The sequence below is a fragment of the Ahaetulla prasina genome, chromosome 16 (genome assembly GCF_028640845.1).
Source record: "Ahaetulla prasina isolate Xishuangbanna chromosome 16, ASM2864084v1, whole genome shotgun sequence".
Taxonomy (NCBI): domain Eukaryota; kingdom Metazoa; phylum Chordata; class Lepidosauria; order Squamata; family Colubridae; genus Ahaetulla; species Ahaetulla prasina.
The window spans coordinates 11068521-11088769 of NC_080554.1; the positions used below are offsets into that span (position 1 = coordinate 11068521).

The 20249-nt window shown below is 44.6% G+C and overlaps 1 protein-coding gene across 2 annotated transcripts in view; it reads left to right on the forward strand.

Annotated features, from left to right (window-relative positions):
* The window catches only part of RABGAP1 (RAB GTPase activating protein 1), a 99648-nt gene that overhangs the window by 6013 nt on the left and 73386 nt on the right, over positions 1-20249 (forward strand). For both annotated transcript variants that reach the window (XM_058159259.1, XM_058159258.1), the window contains exons 2-7: positions 2308-2533; positions 12624-12861; positions 13802-14006; positions 15537-15711; positions 16703-16860; positions 18893-19003. In XM_058159259.1, coding sequence (XP_058015242.1) covers positions 2384-2533; positions 12624-12861; positions 13802-14006; positions 15537-15711; positions 16703-16860; positions 18893-19003 — 1037 coding nt within the window. In that variant the 5' untranslated portion in view covers positions 2308-2383. The remainder of the gene's footprint in view (positions 1-2307; positions 2534-12623; positions 12862-13801; positions 14007-15536; positions 15712-16702; positions 16861-18892; positions 19004-20249) is intronic.

The window sequence follows — 20249 nt, forward strand, 5'->3', positions numbered from 1 at the left end:
GATGTAATGAAAGGGGCTTTGGGCAATTCCTATTATAGCTCTGCCTGAAGGATCTTTGTTATATAGAATAGGCCGGCCCATTGATAAAAGGGGGGGCGGGCTGCGTTTCAGTCTCACTTTTAGGGAAAATATTCTGCCCTTTTAATATTCCCTAAAATATTTCATTTTCTTAGGAGAGGGTTGGGCACTAACTTCCTACACCGAGAGTTGCTGTCAAAGTACAGGTCGCCTTGACTTAAAACAGTTCATTTAACGACCATCTGAAGTTACGACGGCACTGAAAAAAGGGGCTGTTTAGAAGAAGACTCTTTTAGAACAACAGAGTCGGAAGGGATCTTGGAGGTCTTCTAGTCCAACCCCCTCGCTTAAGGCAGGAAACCCTACACCCACTTCAGACAAATGGTTATCCAGCCTCTTCTTAAAAACTTCCAATGTTGGAGCAGTCACAACTTCTGGAGGCAAACTACAGCGAGTCACTTAACAACCGTGGCAAGAAAAGTCGTAAAACGTGGGGCAAAAGCCACGTAACAAATTTCTCACATTCTGGACTCCATTGTGGTCGGACGTCGAGGACCGCCTGCATTGAATTTGGCAGCCAGATTTAAGGCTGTGCTAGTATACCAGTCCTCGGCGTACAGCCACACTGAGCCCGTTTCTGCCGTTAAGTGTTAAGCATTGGTTACGTGGGTTTTGCCCCGTTTTACGACTTCTCTTCCCACCGTTGTTTGAGCAAATCGCTGACATTTTTCAGTGAGTAAGCCCGGTTTGTTAACACGAATCTGGCTTCGCCCTTGACTTGGCTTGTCAGAAGGTCGCAAAAGAGGGAATCGCATGAATCTGGGACGCACAGCGACCGTCGTAAATACTGAGTCCATTGCCAAAGCGTCTGATCACGTGATCACTGTTTTTCAACCCCGTTGTAACTTTGAACCGTCAGTAAATGAACCGTCGTAAGCCTTCATACCTGTAAAGCAGGGGTCTCCAACCTTGGCAACTATAAGCCTGGAGGACTTCAACTCCCAGAATTCCCCAACCAGCTTTGCTTTGCTGGCTGGGGCTTTCTGGGAGTTGAAATCCTCCAGGCTTATAGTTGCCAAGGTTGGAGACCCCTGCTGTAAAGGATTCGAAGTACCACTCTGAAAGGTAATTGTTATAATTTGTGTGGAATCCACACAACAAAAATAACCTTCTAGAGGCTTATTATGGGAATTCTGCATCATTCCAAGGCCCCGTTGCTGGGGAATCAATTTTAAAAAGGGCTTTTGCTACCCCCCGCACCAAGGCAGACTTGAATCTGTTTTTGACGCCTCTTTTTGGGGCTTCGCCATCATCTCAAGGCTTCTGGATGATTCTGCTCCTGAGTTATAAAATCCTTGGGTACCGGATAATGTTTGTAGCTCAGGGTTGAAAGGAAGAGTCCTTGGTGCTCTCTGAGCTGGGTGGTTTTCTTGCAGACGTTTCGTGACCCAACTAAGTAACGTCATCAGTGCTAGAAGGGAGGGGGGTTTGCAGAATGGAGGAGGAGGAGAAAGGGGGAAGGAGGAGGACTGTGGGGTCTTTTGTGCTCTCTGAACTTGGTGGTTTTCTTGCAGACGTTTCATTACCAAACTAGGTAACGTCATCAAGGATGACTAAAACTGATGATGTTACCTAGTTTGGTAATGAAACGCCTGCAAGAAAACCACCAAGCTCGGCGAGCACCAAGGACCCCACAGTTCTCTTTCTCCCTCCTCTTCCTCACCCCTCCTCTCCACAAACGCTACTACCTTGGAGCACTGATGATGTTACCTAGTTTGGTAATGAAACGCCTGCAAGAAAACCACCAAGCTCGGAGAGCACCCACCATTCTCTTCCTCCTCCCTCTTCTTCCTCTTCCTTCCTTCCTCCTCCTCCTCCTCCTCCTCCTCTCCACAAACCCTCCTCCCTTGGAGCACTGATGATGTTACCTAGTTTGGTAATGAAACGCCTGCAAGAAAACCACCAAACTCGGAGAGCACCCACCTTTCTCTTCTTCCTCCTTCTTCCTCCTCTTCCTCCTCTTCCTCCTCTCCACAAACCCTCCTCCCTTGGAGCACGTAGTTTGGTAACGAAACATCTGCAAGAAAACCACCAAGCTCAGAGGGCCACCAAGGACCCCTCAAAATCGTTTGGCGCCAGGAACCCGCAAACGCCTAGAATTTGACTTATTTGGGGTAGCCTGCGTCGAGGAACCCCCCCCACCCCCACCCCCCCAGAGCTCATCCCTTCCTCTTCTCGGAGCCCTCCGGAAAGCAGCGACGCTGACGTCATGCCGTTCGTGTTTTCCAGGTCCCTCCTCCTGCAGGCCACCTACGATTCCCCTTTCCCCGGCGTCCCTTGTTTTAAAAAAAAAAAAAGAAAAGAAATGGATGACAAGGCTTCCGTGGGCAAAATCAGTGTGTCTTCCGATTCGGTCTCGACGCTCAACAGCGAAGATTTCGTCTTGATTTCCCGGCAAGGCGATGACACCCCTTCCACCAATAACGGCAGCGATGACGAAAAGACAGGGTTGAAGGTAAGAGGGGCGGGAGGTTCTTTGCGCCTTGGGAGACGGGTCGAGTGGGCAGGTGTGTCAGGCCTGGAAACCATATTAGACTTTAGGTTTCCAGACACTGCCACATTTTTCCCCTGAGGGGAAGAAGGGGGGCTGAGGGGTATGGTAACATTCTTCAGACGGTCAAGGTCGGATGGGGTTCACATCTGCAGGAAGAGTGGCAAGAAGATATTCGAATGGACTGGGAGAACGTGGCACCATGTGACCATCAAAGGGGTCAGGGGGGTGGGACTCTTGGGGTTTGTATAACTGGGGAAAAGAATCCGGAAATTCAGTTTTGGAATTGCACTCATCGTGTGCCAGTCTCCTCATGCTAGTAAAGAACTCTGGAAAAGAAATGTCTCTGAGTTTCTTTTACGCAGAAGAGGTATTTCTGGAACCTTGACATTATTCCAAAACTGAAGTTCCGGATTCTTTTCCCCAGTTATACAAACCCCAAGAGTCCCACCCCCCTGACCCCTTTGATGGTCACATGGTGCCACGTTCTCCCAGTCCATTCGAATATCTTCTTGCCACTCTTCCTGCAGATGTGAACCCCATCCGACCTTGACCGTCTGAAGAATGTTACCATACTCCTCAGCCCCCCTTCTTCCCCTCAGGGGAAAAATGTGGCAGCGTCTGGAAACCTAAAGTCTAATATGGTTTCCAGGCCTGACAAGGTGTCCTGAAAAAGGGAACGGCCATCTTTCTGGCCTCACCAAACCAGGAATGCCTTTTTTTGTTTTTTTTCCTGCTTGGAAACCGGCCAATTTTGCCTCCTATCCGCCCGGATCTCTGGCACGCCAGGAATGTCAGCAAAAGACCATCCAAGGGCTGGGAGGCTGCCTGCAGTGGGGCTGCTGCCCTCTTGATTCTCCGCTGGGGAATTCTCCCAGGAAGGTGGGGGTGGCAGGTAGTCCTCAACTTAACAATGGTTCAACCCTCAAAAGGACGCTATCGAGCAGCGGTCACCGAAAATTTTGGGTGGTCCGCAGAAAAATTATTTCCGTTTTTAAATATTAAATCAGGGGTCCTCAAACTATGGCCCCTGGGCTGGATACGTGCCATGAATGTTTGTGTTGCTGCAGAGAGTCTCCCCCTTTGGGGTCTTTTTGTGTGGGTCGGAGGGGGGCAGAAATTCCGACTTGGAGTCTGCTTTGGCCTCCTGGTGTGGGGCTTTGGGCGAAGGCTGGAAGGAAGCGCTGCTGGTGGCGAAGAGCCGGAGGGCCTTGTTCCTGTGGGACTGCATCATGGCCTGGAACTGGCTGACCATCTCAGCCCGCTGAGTCTCCAGGTGCCGGTCCCTGGCCTTGCACTCCCGCAGGTCTTCCCTCTGCTTGGAAAGCCTATGCTCCTAGTCCTCAGTTAGATGCTTCTGCTGAGCCTCTTTCTCAATCAGATCCAATTTGAACTGAGCTGTTTTGCCAACTCTCTCTCGTGGTGGCTGCTTAGCTCCAACAACTGCTTCCTATTGGGGCCCTAAGGAGCCCGTGGTGGGGAAGAGAGGAATGGCTGGAAGGGGAGGGGCGAGTTGAGGCTGTCGAGGCGCCCCTCAATGTGAGTGACATCGAATTGGCCACACCCACCCAGTCACATGACCACCTAGCCATGTCCACCAAGCTGGTCATTACGCAGATCATATTAGTGGTCCACGGGATTCAAAATTATGAATTTAGTGGTCCCTGAGGTTCGAAAGGTTGGTGACCCCTGCTATAGAGCACTGCACACCAAAACAACTAGACACAAAGATAGTTTTTTCCCAAATGCCATCCCTCTGCTTAATAACTTAGGGGCCTCTGGTGGCTCAGCAGACTAAGTGTCCTTGAGTGGCGCAGACTGCTAAACAGTCTGTTATTAACAACAGCTGCCTGCAATTATTGCAGGTTCAAATCCCACCAGGCCCAAGGTTGACTCAGCCTTCCATCCTTTATAAGGTAGGTAAAATGAGGACCCAGACTATTGGGGGCAATAAGTTGACATTGTATATAATATACAAATAGGATGAAGACTATTGCTTAACATAGTGTAAGCCGCCCTGAGTCTTCGGAGAAGGGCGGGGTATAAATGTAAATAAATAAATAAAAAAAATAAAATAAAAAAAATAAAGTCTGTTATTAACACAGCTGCTTGCAATTATTGCAAGTTCAAGTCCCACCAGGCCCAAGGTTGACTCAGCCTTCCATCCTTTATAAGGTAGGTAAAATGAGGACCTAGATTGTTGGGGGCAATAAGTTGACTTTCTATATAATATACAAATGGATGAAGACTATTGCTTAACACAGTGTAAGCCGCCCTGAGTCTTCGGAGAAGGGCGGGGTATAAATGTAAATAAATAAATAAAAAAAATAAAATAAAAAAAATAAAGTCTGTCTGTTATTAACACAGCTGCTTGCAATTATTGCAAGTTCAAGTCCCACCAGGCCCAAGGTTGACTCAGCCTTCCATCCTTTATAAGGTAGGTAAAATGAGGACCTAGATTGTTGGGGGCAATAAGTTGACTTTCTATATAATATACAAATGGATGAAGACTATTGCTTAACACAGTGTAAGCCGCCCTGAGTCTTCGGAGAAGGGCGGGATATAAATTCAAATTAAAAAAAAAAACCTAATTCCCACAACACTGTCAAAAAATTCACTAAGACTGTATTACTATTATTTTTCTCTTCCTTACTAGTATATCTCTTCCCACTTATGATTATATCCATGTTGCTTTGTATCTTTCGATTTATATTGTTTTTACTTGTTTCCTAGTACAATTTGACAGTTTATTTGTAACCTTGACTTTCACTTAAATGTCGTATCTTTTTATTCTTGAAGAAGGTATTTTATTCTCCTTATGTACACTGAGAGCATATGCACCAAAGACAAATTTCTTGCGTGTCAATCACACTTGGCCAATTAAGAATTCTATTCCGTTCTATCTATTGCTGACTGGAAAAAAAAGCAACTTTAAGGCCGTTTTTCACACCACAACATCCCCCCCCTCCAAAATCCAGATGGTTTGGCCAACTGGTTCACATTTATGACGGTTAGAGTGTGCCGGGATCCCCTTTTGCGACCTTCTGACAAGCCAGATTCACTTAACGGCCACGTTGCTAACTGAACAGCTGCAGTCGTTCACTTAAAGAACTGTGGCAAGAGGGACAGACTTCACTTAAGCACTGAGTCTCAAAATATCAAGAGAAATTTTGGGCTCGTTTGTGGTCGTAAGTCGAGGACCACCTGTACATTAAAATACAGGTTTGTTAACAGGATGAAGGATCCGGTCCGATCAGATGCAGGTCCGGTGCTGGCCAGTGCCCGGCTGGGCTTGCATGCAACAGTAGAATAGAATAGAATAGAATTTTTTAATGGCCAAGTGTGATTGAACACATAAGGAATTTGTCTTTGGTGCATACGCTCCCAGTGTACATAAAAGAAAAGATACCTTCATCAAAGTACAACGCTTACAACACTTAATGATAATCATAGGGTACAAATAAGCAATCAGGAAACAATATCAATATAAATCATAAGGATTACCAGCAACAAATTTACAGTCATACAGTCATAAGTGGAAAGAGATTGGTGATGGGAACGATAAGAAGATTAATAGTGCAGATTTAGTAAATAGTTTGACAGTGTTGTGGGGATTATTTGTTTAGCAGAGTGATGACATTCAGAAAAAAACTGTTCTTGTGTCTAGTTGTTCTGGTGTGCAGTGCTCTGTAGGGTCGTTTTGAGGGTAGGAGTTGAAACAATTTATGTCCAGGATGTGAGGGGTCTGTAAATATTTTCACAGCCCTCTTTTTGACTCGTGCAGTAAGCAAATCCTCAGTGGAAGGCAGGTTGGTAGCCATGGTTTTTTCTGCAGTTCTAACTATCCTCTGAAGTCTGTATCTGTGTCTAACTATCCTCTGAAGTCTGAAGTCTTGTTGGGTTGCAGAACCAAACCAGACAGTTATAGAGATGCAGATGACAGACTCAATCATTCCTCTGTAGAACCGAATCAGCAGCTCCTTGGACAGTTTGAGCTTCCTGAGTTGGCGCAGGAAGAATATTCTTTGCTGTCCCTTTTTGATGATGTTTTTGATGTTAGCTGTCCATAAGCCAGGATTGTAAGCCAGGATTGTGAGAATCATTGTCATATCTTAGCCTGTGAATGGAGCCCTTGTCACTTTCGGAGTGATTTGGATTTAGAGGTTTGTGTTTCCACTGTGCACTAAGCCCGTGATGGCAAGCCTATGGCATGCGTGTTGGAAGTGGCACACAGAGCCATTTTTCCAGGCAGGCGACTTGTCGCCCAACTCATCTGCAGCTGCGCATGCACGCGTCCCTCCCACAGCTGGGCCTCCGGTGCACATGCGCGCAATTCAGAGAACCCAGCTGGTCTTCGGCGCTCTCCTGCGCATGCGCGTGTGTTTGCGTTTGCGCATGCGTGCGAGAGTACTGGTGCGTCGTGCATGCATGAGCTGATGGCATCTGTGCGTGTGCATTGCGCGCGCGAAAACCATGTGCATGTGCAGATGGTGTGGTTGTGCGTATAGTGCACGGGGGCGCGTGCAAAAGCTGTGCGCATGCTTTACCGTGGATGGCGCACGGAAAGTACGCGAAGCACATACCTGTTCGGCACTCGGTGGGTAAACGGTTCGCCACTGCTGCACTAAGCCATCACTTCGTTGGATTTGGGCTTGTGAAATTGTATCAACCCTACCAGCGATTAGCTTTACGCAGTAAACCCATGAGAGCAAACCATGGCTTAGTAGAGTCCTTGTAACTTCTGCCGCCTGCCATTTTCGGCCCTCCACCTCTCTCGAAGTCACATGGCCTCTCCTTCGGTCACTCCACCCTGGGCTCTGGACGACGCTAAAGAATTCCAGGGACCGGATGTGGCTGGGGTGTGTGATCCCGATGGCAGAAAGTGTCAGAAACCCTTGTTTGTTGAAAGACCGGTTTTAGAACCGCAAATAAATAATTATGGTTGGTTTGCTTAGCCGAGATAGGCTTGGAACCCTGCCCTCGTTTTGCAGCCAGAGTTTTTTGGCTTCCCTCCTGCCTCCGACTTTGAAGGAATCGCGGCAATGTTGGTTGAGCCCCTTCTGCCCGTCGGCCAGATGTTTCCTGTTTCCCAGCTTCCTCCCCGTCTCCCAAGCCACCGTCCTTCTCCTAAAGGAATTGTGTTTGCTGCTGAAGGACGAAGGGCTTGGCCTGGCGGCCCTGCCTGGAAAGCAATGGAGGGGAAAGGCGGTTGTTGAGCCCAGCTCTCTGCTTCTCTTCTGGGTACACCCAGAAGTTGTGTTGTGTTTGTGCTCTGCTTGCCATAGGAAGCCTCAGCCAGCCGGGAGGGAGAGTTGCCGCTGCACACAATCTTTGGAAAGCATGCATACACACACACACACACACACACACACACACACACACACACACACGTATTTTCACTACTTATTGGAGCCAGACATGGTTGAAGAGAAGCTGTTTGAGCCTGCAAGTCACCGTAGCACTGCCTGGTTCACTTCAGGGAGGGCTGGGAGTTAAGTCACAGGCCTCAGTCGAGAGAACAAGAGAGATTAGGTAGGTAGAGAGGTAGGTAGGTAGGTAGAGAGAGAGGTAGTAGAGAGATAGGTAGAGAGATAGGAAAGTAGGTAGGTAGGTAGATAAAGAGGGCTAGGTAGTTAGAGAAAGAGATAGAGAGGTAGGTAGGTAAATAAAGAGATAGGTAGATTTGATAGATAAATAGGTAAGTAGGTAGATAGGTAGGTATATAAAAAAATAGGCAGACAGATACAAAGAGATGAGATAGGTAGGGAGCTAAGTAGATTAGATAGATGATATAGATAGATAAATAGGTAAGAAAGATAAGTAGATAGTTAGATGATAGAGATGGATAGTAAATAGATAGGAAAGATAGATATAAATAGATAAATAGATAAGATGGATAAGTAGATACAGTGGATAGATAGATGATAGATAATAGATGATATAGATAAGATAAGTAGATAGAGATATTTATTTATTTATTTATTTTGTCACAACATTATGTATAAGCATCACATAAAAAGATTATATAGTATATAAACATATATGAGGTAATATAAGGAAGTATAAGCATATATATATATAAGAAGAAAAAAGAAAAGAAGAAACAAGCAAACAATAGGACAGGAAAAGTAGGCACGTTTGTGCTCTTATGCACATTATAAATCCTCTTAGGAATGGGGTGAGGTCAATAGTAGAAAGTTTTTGGTTAAAGCTTTTGGGATTATGGGAAGAGACCACAAAGTCAGGTAATGTGTTCCAAGCACTGATAACTCTGTTACAGAAGTCATATTTTCTGCAATCTAGATTAAAGCGGTTAACATTAAGTTTGAATCTATTGGTTGCTCTTGTATTATTGCAATTGAAGCTGAAGTAGTCTTTAACAGGAAGGACATTACAATAGATGATTCTATGAGTTAAACTTAGGTCTTGTCGAAGGCGACGGAGTTCCAAGTTTTCTAAGCCTAGGATTTCAAGTCTGATGGCATAAGGTATTTTGTTGTTTTCAGAGGAGTGGAGAACTCTTCTTGTAAAATATTTCTGGACACGTTCAATTGTAATGATGTCAGATATCTATAGATATATAGGTATATAGATATATCTATATATAGATATATATATCTATATAGATATAGATAGATAAATAGATAAGATAGATAAGTAGATGATAGATATAGATAGATAAGATAGATAGATACAGTAGATAGATAGATGATAGAGATAAATAGATAAGATAGATAAGTAGATAGATATATACAGTAAGTACAGTAAATAGATAGTGATAGATGGACGGATGGATCAAGGCCAAGGCCCTCTCCCTCTGTGCCAGCCTAACAGAGGGAAAGTTCAGCTTAATGGCGGCTGGGTGGGGCTCCTCTTGGCCGGGAGCCCGCACAATCACGCCCAGCCTCTCCAGCGAGCTCCTCCAGTAGTGCTTCTCCCCTCCTGGCCTCCTCCCCTCTTCCCTGACCCCCGTGTAAACTGGAGGGTTGCCAGCTGCCAATTCGTACCGCGCGGCTTTTTTCCCCACCCCACGAAATCTCCCTGGCTTGCCGATGCCGTTTCTCCCCCCACTCCGCTCTGCCCAGCCCATCCCCAAAGGCCAAGCCTCCTGCTTTTCATTAAAAGCCTTCTCCCCCCACTCCGCTCTGCCCAGCCCATCCCCAAAGGCCAAGCCTCCTGCTTTTCATTAAAAGCCTTCTCCTCCCCCACCCCACCTCCATTCTTAAGGCATTTGTGCCACTGTCTGGTAGGGAGGAATTTAACCCCCAGACCCAACTGGGAGAGGCCTGTACAGACCCCTCTCTGGCTTGAGAAAGTGCTCTCTCTCTCTCTCTCTCTCTCTCTCTCTCTGTATCAAAAGTGGGTTTTTTATTTTGAACAAAAGGCAACTGGGCTGATTTTTTTGGGGGGGGGGGAGCGAGGAAGGAAAACCAAAAATGTTTTGCTTCCTATCCTGGAAGCTTTCTCGATTCGGTTGCATTGGATGCTGCGGGAGATGGAAGGACAGTTAACGGCCAGTTAAGGTTGTTTTCCTTGCCGGTCAGTTGTGCAGTTGTGTGAGTGCCAGTCATAAGGTTCCTTTTTTCCACTGCTGTTGTAATTTGGGTCGCTAAACAAATAGTTGTAAGTCGAGGACTACAGGTGCAAGCCAGGCTTATTGAGTCACATTTCTAACAAATCTTATCTTTCCCTCCAAATACAAATACAATTAACGTCTGTTAACATTCATAGTAGCTGGGCTAATAGTTATCCTGCATCCAAGACAACTGTATTATTAGCTTTTTCTTCCTCACGATGTTTATGAAAATACTCAGTATTAACTTGTTTCCCCGAAAATAAGACCCAACCGGAAAATAAGTCCTAGCATGATTTTTCAGGATTTTCGTAATATAAGCTCTACCCCCAAATAAGCCCCAATTAAGACTGTCAGCCAGGTGGATGCATTTAGTACCGTATTTCCCCCAAAATAAGACCCAACCGGAAAATAAGTCCTAGCATGATTTTTCAGGATTTTCGTAATATAAGCTCTACCCCCAAATAAGCCCCAATTAAGACTGTCAGCCAGGTGGATGCATTTAGTACCGTATTTCCCCCAAAATAAGACCCAACCGGAAAATAAGTCCTAGCATGATTTTTCAGGATGGTGGCAATATAAGCTCTACCTCCCAAAATAAGCCCCAGTTAAGATTGTAAGCCAGATGGATGCCTTTAGTACTGTATTTCCCCCAAAATAAGACCTAATCAGAAAATAATCCCTAATGCGTCTTTTGGAGCAAAAATTAATATAAAATTCGGTTTTATTTTCCGGGAAATATGGTATTTAGCACTCCGCTTACACTCACGAACACAACTGCGGAAGTGCTGAGAACGTCTTACTCAAGGGCTCCTGTGGAAAGCAAAGCTATGACATAAGCAGGCCATTCGAGTATAAATTTAGGTAAATTTTAAAGTTAGTTGAATTGTAAAGAACGTTTTTCTCTGTGTCCCATTCCCAAACCCGCTCGGTATTGCGCGCTAAATGGATCAGATTGAAAACCAATCACGTTGCTGAAGGTATCTCTTCTAGGCGGAATCATTCTAAAATTTTCATTCGATTTGGTTAGATCAGGGGTGTCAAACTCAAGGCCAGCGGGCCAAATCCAGCTCGTCTGACCACGAGGAGGTTTACCTGTGACCTCAGGGCCACCTGAATCCGAGGGGCGGCATCTTCTTGGAACAGCCAAACGGACTTCATTATAAATTGGGGATAGGTGGCATCTCTTATCGCTCCTCCTCTGTTGAGAGACGGCGGCTCAGTGTTAACATAAATGGCCTCTCTAACCCTTCTTTCAAACCAATGGTCCTCGCTACCCAAAATCTGGATAAAAATTGACAATTAAAAAAAAATAAATCAATTTTTTTAAAATTTAAATCGGATTTTTTTTAATCGAATTTATTTTAATAAAATGCTTTTGGAGTAAAGATAGTTTTCTATTTAAGATACCTTAATAATTTAGATTATTCAGCACGAAATGGAGTTTAGTTATGTAGCACGAAGCTGTATATTCTGCAATATTGGAACTGTCGGTGAGTTCAACAGCGGGTCAGAGGAGGAAGGAGTATGCTTTCAATTTCAACCCTGTTCCCTACAAGGGAATTTAAAAATTCAGTGTGTTTTAAGCAAGTCTTTTGTCTTATTGTTTTAAGCGCGTTAGTCATTCGAACTTCTTTCGCGGAAGAGTGCAAATTCTTCCGCGTTTGCCGAAAAGCAAAAAGAAAAGTAACAAACCACTTTTAGATGCTGTCAAAAACCAGTGGATGGATTTGAATCCCATGTAAGGTAAATAAAAATTGATGATTTTTTTAAAAATAAAAAAAATCGGGTTTTTTTTAAAGATTTAAATCAGATTTTTTAAAATTTAAATCATTTTAAATTTAATTTTAAATAATTTTAAATTTAAATTTTTGCCCTCCCCAGGCTCCAAGAAAGCCTCTGGAGCCTTGGGAGGGGGAAAAGCGAGCCTACCAGAAGTCTGGAAACGGGACGTTTCCGGCCTCCGGGGGCTTCAGGAAGGCCTGCTAGGCCCAAAACAGGGTGCACACACAAGCGCGGGGGGGGGCAGTGCGCTGGGGGGCATTGAATTATGGCTGTGGACATGCACGCGCTCCTCCCGTGTTTGGCATGCGACAGCAAAAAGGTTAGCCATCGCTGGTCTAGACTCTTCTGAAAAACCTTCAGGGATGGCGCGCCCACGATTTCTGGAGGCCACAAAAGGGGATCAGATGACCTTGGGACACCGCGACCGTCATAAATATGAACCAATTGTTAAGCATCCAAATTTAAATCACGTGAACACGTGGGTGCAGCGACGGTTGTGTGAGAAATGGTCGCGAGACTCTTTTTTTCTGTGCCATCGTAACTTCAAACAGTCACTGAATGAATTGCTGTAAGCCTGGGACTACCTTTATTCTTTCCCGGCTGCAAATGCGTGTTTTCTTGGCTGCCTCACAGGCACCCTGCTTCTCTCAGGGTGTCTGGCTGAGATCCGCCAATGCTTTCTCTTCCGCCTCCCAGATCGTAGGAAATGGGAGTGAGCAGCAGCTGCAGAAGGAACTGGAAGACGTCCTAATGGATCCCCCCATGGAGGACCCCTCAAATGACCGGGAGGGGGAGGAAGAGAGCCCCTCCCAGGACGGAGAAGGGGATGAGCTGGTTCTCCTCGAGGCCTCCGCCTCCTCCACCATCAACCCTGTGTCTGTGACGGGACCCTCCAAGCCAGAAATGAGGCTCCCGGTGAAGCCATCCCAGGGAGGTGAGTTCCCACCAAGGCTAAAGAAGGTGGGAGGAGGAGGCACCACCGGCGGAGAGCTGACCTTCCAGGCTTTCTTCACGCTCTAGACCAGCAGTTCTCAACCTGTGGGTCGGGGCCTCGTTGGGGGTCGAATGACGATTTGCCAGGGGTCGCCTAAGACCATCGGAAATATGGGAAGTATACTTGCGAGTCGAAGAATCGCGCTCCAATGGTTGACTCCACAAGCCAGCTGCAGGCTCTTCAAATCGCTAGCCGAATTCAGCTTCAGGCGCGATGAATTAAAAAAGAGAGAAATCTTTGCTCTGATGTCTCCCTCTCAAGCCAGCTGCAATCACTCCCAATCGCTAGCCTAATCTGGCTTCAGGCGCGATAAACTTAATAGGGGAGAAGTCTCCGCTTTAATGCCTCCGTCCTCAAGGCAATCGCAAGCAGTTCAGATCACTAGCCAATACGGCTTCAGGCACGATAAATTAAAAATGAAAATAATTTTATGGTTGGGGTCGCCACATCGTGGGGAATTGTATTAAAGGGGTCGCCACATTGTGGGGAATTGTATTAAAAGGGTCGCAGCACTATAAAGGTTGAGAACCACTGCTCTAGACCTTTTGACCATTCATAAAATGTGTTTCTTTTGAGTGGTGCAGTGGCCTAGAGGTGGAGCTCTCGCCTCACAGTCAGGAGGCTGTGAGTTTGATCCTAGGTAGAGTCTGATATTTCTCTCTCTGAGCACAATGAGAATATAACTGCTGAAAAAAACTCCTCATTGGCGACAGGAAGAGCATCTGGCCAGTAAACACTCTGTTAGCTCCATTCGGTTGCTCAGACTCTACCCCGCAAGGGATTATAGGGTCATTACATGAAGATGATGATAAAACATGTTTCTTTCTTTCCCTTTCTCTGCTGACTCCTTCCCTCTTTTTTTTGGGGGGGGGGCTGGCAGATTCGGAGGAGTCCAGTCCCTTCACCCCGGTGGCCGACGAGGACAGCGTGGTCTTCAGCAAACTCACCTACTTGGGCTGCGCCTCCGTCAACGCCCCCCGGAGCGAGGTGGAGGCCCTGCGGATGATGGCCATTCTGCGCAGCCAAGGCCAGACCTCCGTGGACGTGACGCTCTCTGTGCCAAACGTGTCCGAGGGCACCGTGAGGTAGACGCCCACCTTCTCCAGGACTAGGCTTTGCCAAGGGAGCTACCTCACGCCTCTGTCGGGCCCTTCCCCTTCACTGTCTTTATGTAATGTAATAGAGCCTGCCAATTACATTCGTAGCCAGAGAATTCATTTGGTTGAATCACGTTAAATGAACGTGATCACTCCCTGCTTTTCCCAATGCATTTGTTAATCGAATGCACAGGTCATTAAATGCATATGAGATATTTCAGAGTGGGGAAGTGCATGCTCCAGCATTAGGCCCCGTTTTCGCTAGCAGAGGTACCGTGGGCCAGTCCTTTGCTATTTCCAGGCTGGCTCTGCGGGCCGGATCTAAGCATTCCATGGGCTGCATCTGGCCCACGGGCCTTGAATTTGACGCACTACATAAATATGACTAAGGTAAAAGTAAAGGTTCCCCTCGCACATACGTGCTAGTCATTGCCGACTCTAGGGGGCGGTGCTCATCTCCGTTTCAAAGCCGAAGAGCCAGCGCTGTCCGAAGACGTCTCCGTGGTCATGTGGTCGGCATGTCTTAACGCCAAAGGTGCACGGAACACTGTTACCTTCCCACCAAAGGTGGTCCCTATTTTTTCTACTTGCATTTTTACGTGCTTTCGAAATTGCTAGGTTGGCAGAAGCTGGGACAAGTAACGGGAGCTCACCCTGTTACACGGCAGCACTAGGGATTCGAACCGCTGAGCTGCCGACCTTTCGATCGACAAGCTCAACGTCCTAGCCCCTGAGCCACCGCACCCCTCAAACATGACTACATAAATAAATAAATTTATATAAATAAATAAATAATATTTATTTATTTATTTAAACATGACTACATAAATAAATAAATACAAAATTATGCATATACCCACATATATGACACAGAGAAACACCATAGTCTAGTTCAGATGTATAAATGTACATCGTGAGAAAAACGAATCTTGTGAGCTAACCAAATGGATAGCATAGGGAACAAAGCTGTTACAGAATCTGGTAATCCTGGTAGAAATACTTTGAAACTTCCTCCCAGAGGGGAACGACAGAAACAGACTGTGGAGTGGGTGTGTGGGGTCTCTAACAATTCTTCGAGCTCTAATCAGGTAGCGCTTATAAGCAGTATCCTGAATAATGGGAAGCTTCTCAGCTGTCTTCACCACTACTCTGTAAGGACTTTCTATATGAGGCGCTGCCGCCACCAAACCAGACAGGGATGCAGTTTGTTAAAACCCTCTCAATCGTGCTTCTGTAAAAAGTGACCAGGACAGACACCTATCCAGGAATCTCCAAATTTGGTAACTTTTAAGACTTCAATTCCCAGAATTTCCCAGCGAGTCCACGAGCCTTAAAGCTGCCAAGTTTGGAGACTCTCTGCCCTAGATTAATTGGGAGTACTCGGTACTTAAAAACTTGTGTTGGATGAAATGAACGGGTATAATTATGAAGCTGGAGGTGCTAGGGAAGGTGGAAGGATTTGCCAAGCTGCCCGTTGCCTCACTCTTACCCCTGTGTGGGGTTTCCTCCCTCCCACAGGTTGCTGGAGCCTCCAACAAACACCGAAATAGCCAACTATCCCATTTACAAGATCCTGTTCTGCGTGCGAGGTCACGACGGGACTCCGGAAAGCGACTGCTTTGCTTTCACGGAAAGCCATTACAACTCTGAGCTCTTCAGAATTCACGTCTTCCGATGCGAGATCCAGGAAGCTGTAAGTTCAAAGCGTGGAGCTGGGGGAGGCCTGGGGTGCCTGGGCAGGAAGCAGTTGAGGAGACCTGTCTTCCTTCTGTTGGGATATGAGGTTACACTTCCACCTTCTCCATCCTTATTCTCTCTTTCTCGTCTTGTCTTGTCTCTTCTCCTCCCCTCCTTTCCTCTCCCTCTCCTTCTTCTTTCCCTCCCTCCTTCCTTTTTCCCTTTTCTTCTTTTTCCTTCCCTCTTCATTCTCCTTTCTTCTTCCTTCCCCTCCTCTCTTTCTCTCTCTTTCCTTCCCTCCCCACCCCTCCCCTCCTCTCCTTTCTCTCTCTCTCTCTCCTTCCTTCCTTCCTTCCATCGGTCTCTTCTCCTCCCTCCCTCCTCTCCCATCCTTTTCTCTCCCTCTCCTTCTTCTTTCCTTCCCTCCCTCCCTCCTTCCTTCCTTCCTTCCCTCCCCTCCTCTCTCTCCTCTCCTTTTTCTCTCCTTTCTTCCTTCCTTCCTCCTCTTTCTCTCCCTCCCTCCCCTCCCCCTCTTCCTCCCCTTCTCTCCTTCTCTCCCTTCCTTCCTTCCTTCCCTCTCCACCCCTCCCCTCCCCTCCTCTCTCCTCTCCTTTCTCTTTCTCCTTTCTTCATTCCTTTCTTCCTTCCTTCATCCCCTCCTCTTTTTCTCCCTTCCTTCCTTCCTTCCCCACCTCTCCCTTCCTCTCTTTCCTCTCCTTTCCGCTCCTTTCTCTCTCCTTTCTTCCTTCTTCCTCTCTTCTCTTTCTCTTCCTCCCTCCCTTCCTCCCCTCCTCTCTTTCTCTCCCTTCCTTCCTTCCTTCCCTCTCCACCCCTCCTCTCTCCTCTTATTTCTCTCCTTTCTTCCTTCCTTCCTTCCTTCTCCACCCCTCCCTTCCTCTCTTTCCTCTCCTCTTCACTCCTTTCTCTCTCCTTCCTTCCTTCCTCCCCTCTTCTCTTTCCTCCCTTCCTTCTTCTCCTTCCCTTCCCCCTCCTCCTTTTCACCTCAGGTGAGCCGGATCCTGTACAGTTTTGCCACCGCTTTCCGCCGTTCTGCCAAGCAAGTCCCGCTCGCGGCCCCTTTGACTCCGGAGATGCCGGACAGCGACATCTTCACCTTCTCTGTCTCCCTGGAAATCAAGGAGGACGATGGGAAAGGCTGCTTCAGGTACCAGGTTTTCCCACGGAGCGTTGGGCGAAGGAAGCTTCCGATTTGACAGGCCACCCACGGACCTCCTTGCCCTCCAGAATCAGATTCGGGAATTTAACGCCTGCCTCTTTCTGAGTGCACTTCTGGTATTCTTGCAAAATCAATCAATCAATATCAATCTTGGTAGAAAGGAATTAAATTATCATTGCTGCTGGCCATTGCTTAGGAACACCATTTTTTGGAAACTTAAGCTGTGACCCCATTCAGCACCCTCAAGTCTGGTCAATTTCATACTGCCTGACTGATCCAAAGAAATGTGAAAATGTAAACAGAATTAATAGAATAGAATAGAATAGAATAGATTAGAATTAGAATAGAATAGAATAGAATAGAATAGAATAGAATAGAATAGAATTACAATGGAATGGAATAGAATAGAATAGAATTACAATGGAATGGAATGGAATAGAATAGAATAGAATTACAATGGAATGGAATGGAATGGAATAGAATAGAATAGAATTAGAATAGAATAGAATAGAATAGAATAGAATAGAATAAAATTACAATGGAATGGAATGGAATGGAATAGAATAGAATAGAATAGAATTACAATGGAATGGAATGGAATGGAATAGAATAGAATAGAATTACAATGGAATGGAATGGAATGGAATATAATAGAATTACAATGGAATGGAATGGAATGGAATAGAATAGAATAGAATAGAATTACAATGGATGGAATGGAATAGAATAGAATAGAATTAGAATAGAATAGAATAGAATAGAATAGAATAGAATAGAATTACAATGGAATGGAATGGAATGGAATAGAATAGAATAGAATTAGAATAGAATAGAATAGAATAGAATAGAATAGAATAAAATTACAATGGAATGGAATGGAATGGAATAGAATAGAATAGAATAAAATTACAATGGAATGGAATGGAATGGAATAGAATAGAATAGAATTACAATGGAATGGAATGGAATGGAATATAATAGAATTACAATGGAATGGAATGGAATGGAATAGAATAGAATAGAATAGAATTACAATGGATGGAATGGAATAGAATAGAATAGAATTAGAATAGAATAGAATAGAATAGAATAGAATAGAATAGAATAAAATTACAATGGAATGGAATGGAATGGAATAGAATAGAATAGAATAAAATTACAATGGAATGGAATGGAATGGAATAGAATAGAATAGAATTACAATGGAATGGAATGGAATGGAATATAATAGAATTACAATGGAATGGAATGGAATGGAATAGAATAGAATAGAATAGAATAGAATTACAATGGATGGAATGGAATGGAATAGAATAGAATAGAATTACAATGGAATGGAATGGAATAGAATAGAATAGAATAGAATTACAATGGAATGGAATGGAATGGAATAAAATAGAATAGAATAGAATAGAATTACAGTGGAATAGAATAGAATAGAATAGAATTACAGTGGAATAGAATAGAATAGAATAGAATAGAATAGAATAGAATAGAATAGAATAGAATAGAATAACGAGAGTTGGAAGGGATCTTGGAGATCTTCTAGTCCAACCCCCTGCTTAGGCAGGAAACCCTACACCACTTCAGACAAATGATTATCCAACATCATCTTAAGGGGAAGAAATGAATAAAGTTTACTATGTTCAATACTACAATTGTAAGATCAGAGAATTAATATCAATTTAATGAATACTGTTGTGAATTTTGATAGCTACTGCACAGAGATATTTGTACCCAGACGACACACTGTTTAAAGGAAGATGGAATGTTCATATTAAAAAAAAAATTTATATAAAAAAAAAGACTATACCTGTTGAAGAAACCTCCGTATTGGCGACAGGGAGGGCATCCGGCCAGTAAACACTCAGCTCCGTTCAGTTGCCCAGACTCCAACCCTCAAGGGATTATGGGGTTCGTTATAAAGAGGATGATGAACAAGGGGGAGACACGTCTGGAAGTCCTCCGGGATGCCTCAACTTTCGACGTAACCTTCTTGGTTTTCCTTCCCCTCCCCCAGTGCCGTCCCGAAAGACAAAGACAGACAATGCTTCAAGTTACGGCAAGGGATCGACAAGAAGATCGTCATCTATGTGCAACAGACCACTAACAAAGAATTGGCCATCGAGAGGTAAGGTGGCACCTATCGGGCCTCCGCACTGGTGCTTAAGGCCTGGCCAGGTGAGAGAATGATCTCCTTCTTCCTCTTTGCCTCCTTTGGCGCTATATCGGGGTGTCCAACTTTGGCGAGTTTAAGACTTTGAGGACTTCAATTCCCAGAATTCCTCCAGCCAGCATGTCTGGCGGCGGGGGGAATTCTGGGAGTTGAAGTCCTCAAGACTTAAAGTCACCCAAGTTAAACACCCCTGCTTGAGATATTTCAATATCTGTTGGATTCTCCCTCAAACTCACCTGGAGAAGCCAAAAATTACTGAACAAAAAATACATAGGTGGTTGGAGAAGGTGATACAGCCACATATTGATCTGAAATCTGAAATATTTTTCTTGGGGATTTTACCAGAAACTTATAGTAAAGAGAATGTATATTTGATTATTCATGTAATAACTGCAGTTGGGATTGTATTTGCACAAAATTGGAAAAGTGAAGAGATTCCTACGGATAAGAATGTGATTAGGAAAATATTAGAATGCAGAAATGAATAGGTTAACACTTGCAATCAAAGAAAAAGAACAAACTGAATATTATATTATATGGGAACTCTTTTACCGATGGCTAGAGAATAAATATGAAAGAAATAAAAATAGATGAGAGAAATAGAGAAAATATATTTATAGAATTAAATAAGAAGAGAATTGTTAACAGTGTTAGACATGCTATGTATATCAATATTAAATTTAGAATAGAATAGAATAGAATAGAATAGAATAGAATAGAATAGAATAGAATAGAATAGAATATGGAATGGGATGGGATAGGATAGGATGGTATGGAATAGAATAGAATAGAATAGAATAGAATAGAATAGAATAGAATAGAATAGAATAGAATAGAATAGAATAGAATAGAATAGAATAGAATTCTTTATTGGCCAAGTGTGATTGGACACACAAGGAATTTGTCTTTGGTGCATATGCTCTCAGTGTACATAAAAAGACAAGATACGTTTGTCAAGAATCATAAAGTACAACACTTAGTGATAGTCATAAGGTAGATACTAATAAGCAATCAAATCATATTAGGAAACAATATCGATATAAATCGTAAGGATACAAGCAACAAAGTTACAGTCATACAGTCATAAGTGGAAAGAGATTGGTGATGGGAACGATGAGAAGATTAATAGTAGTGCAGACTTAGTGAATAGTCTGACAGTGTTGAGGGAATTATTTGTTTAGCAGAGTGATGGCCTTCGGGG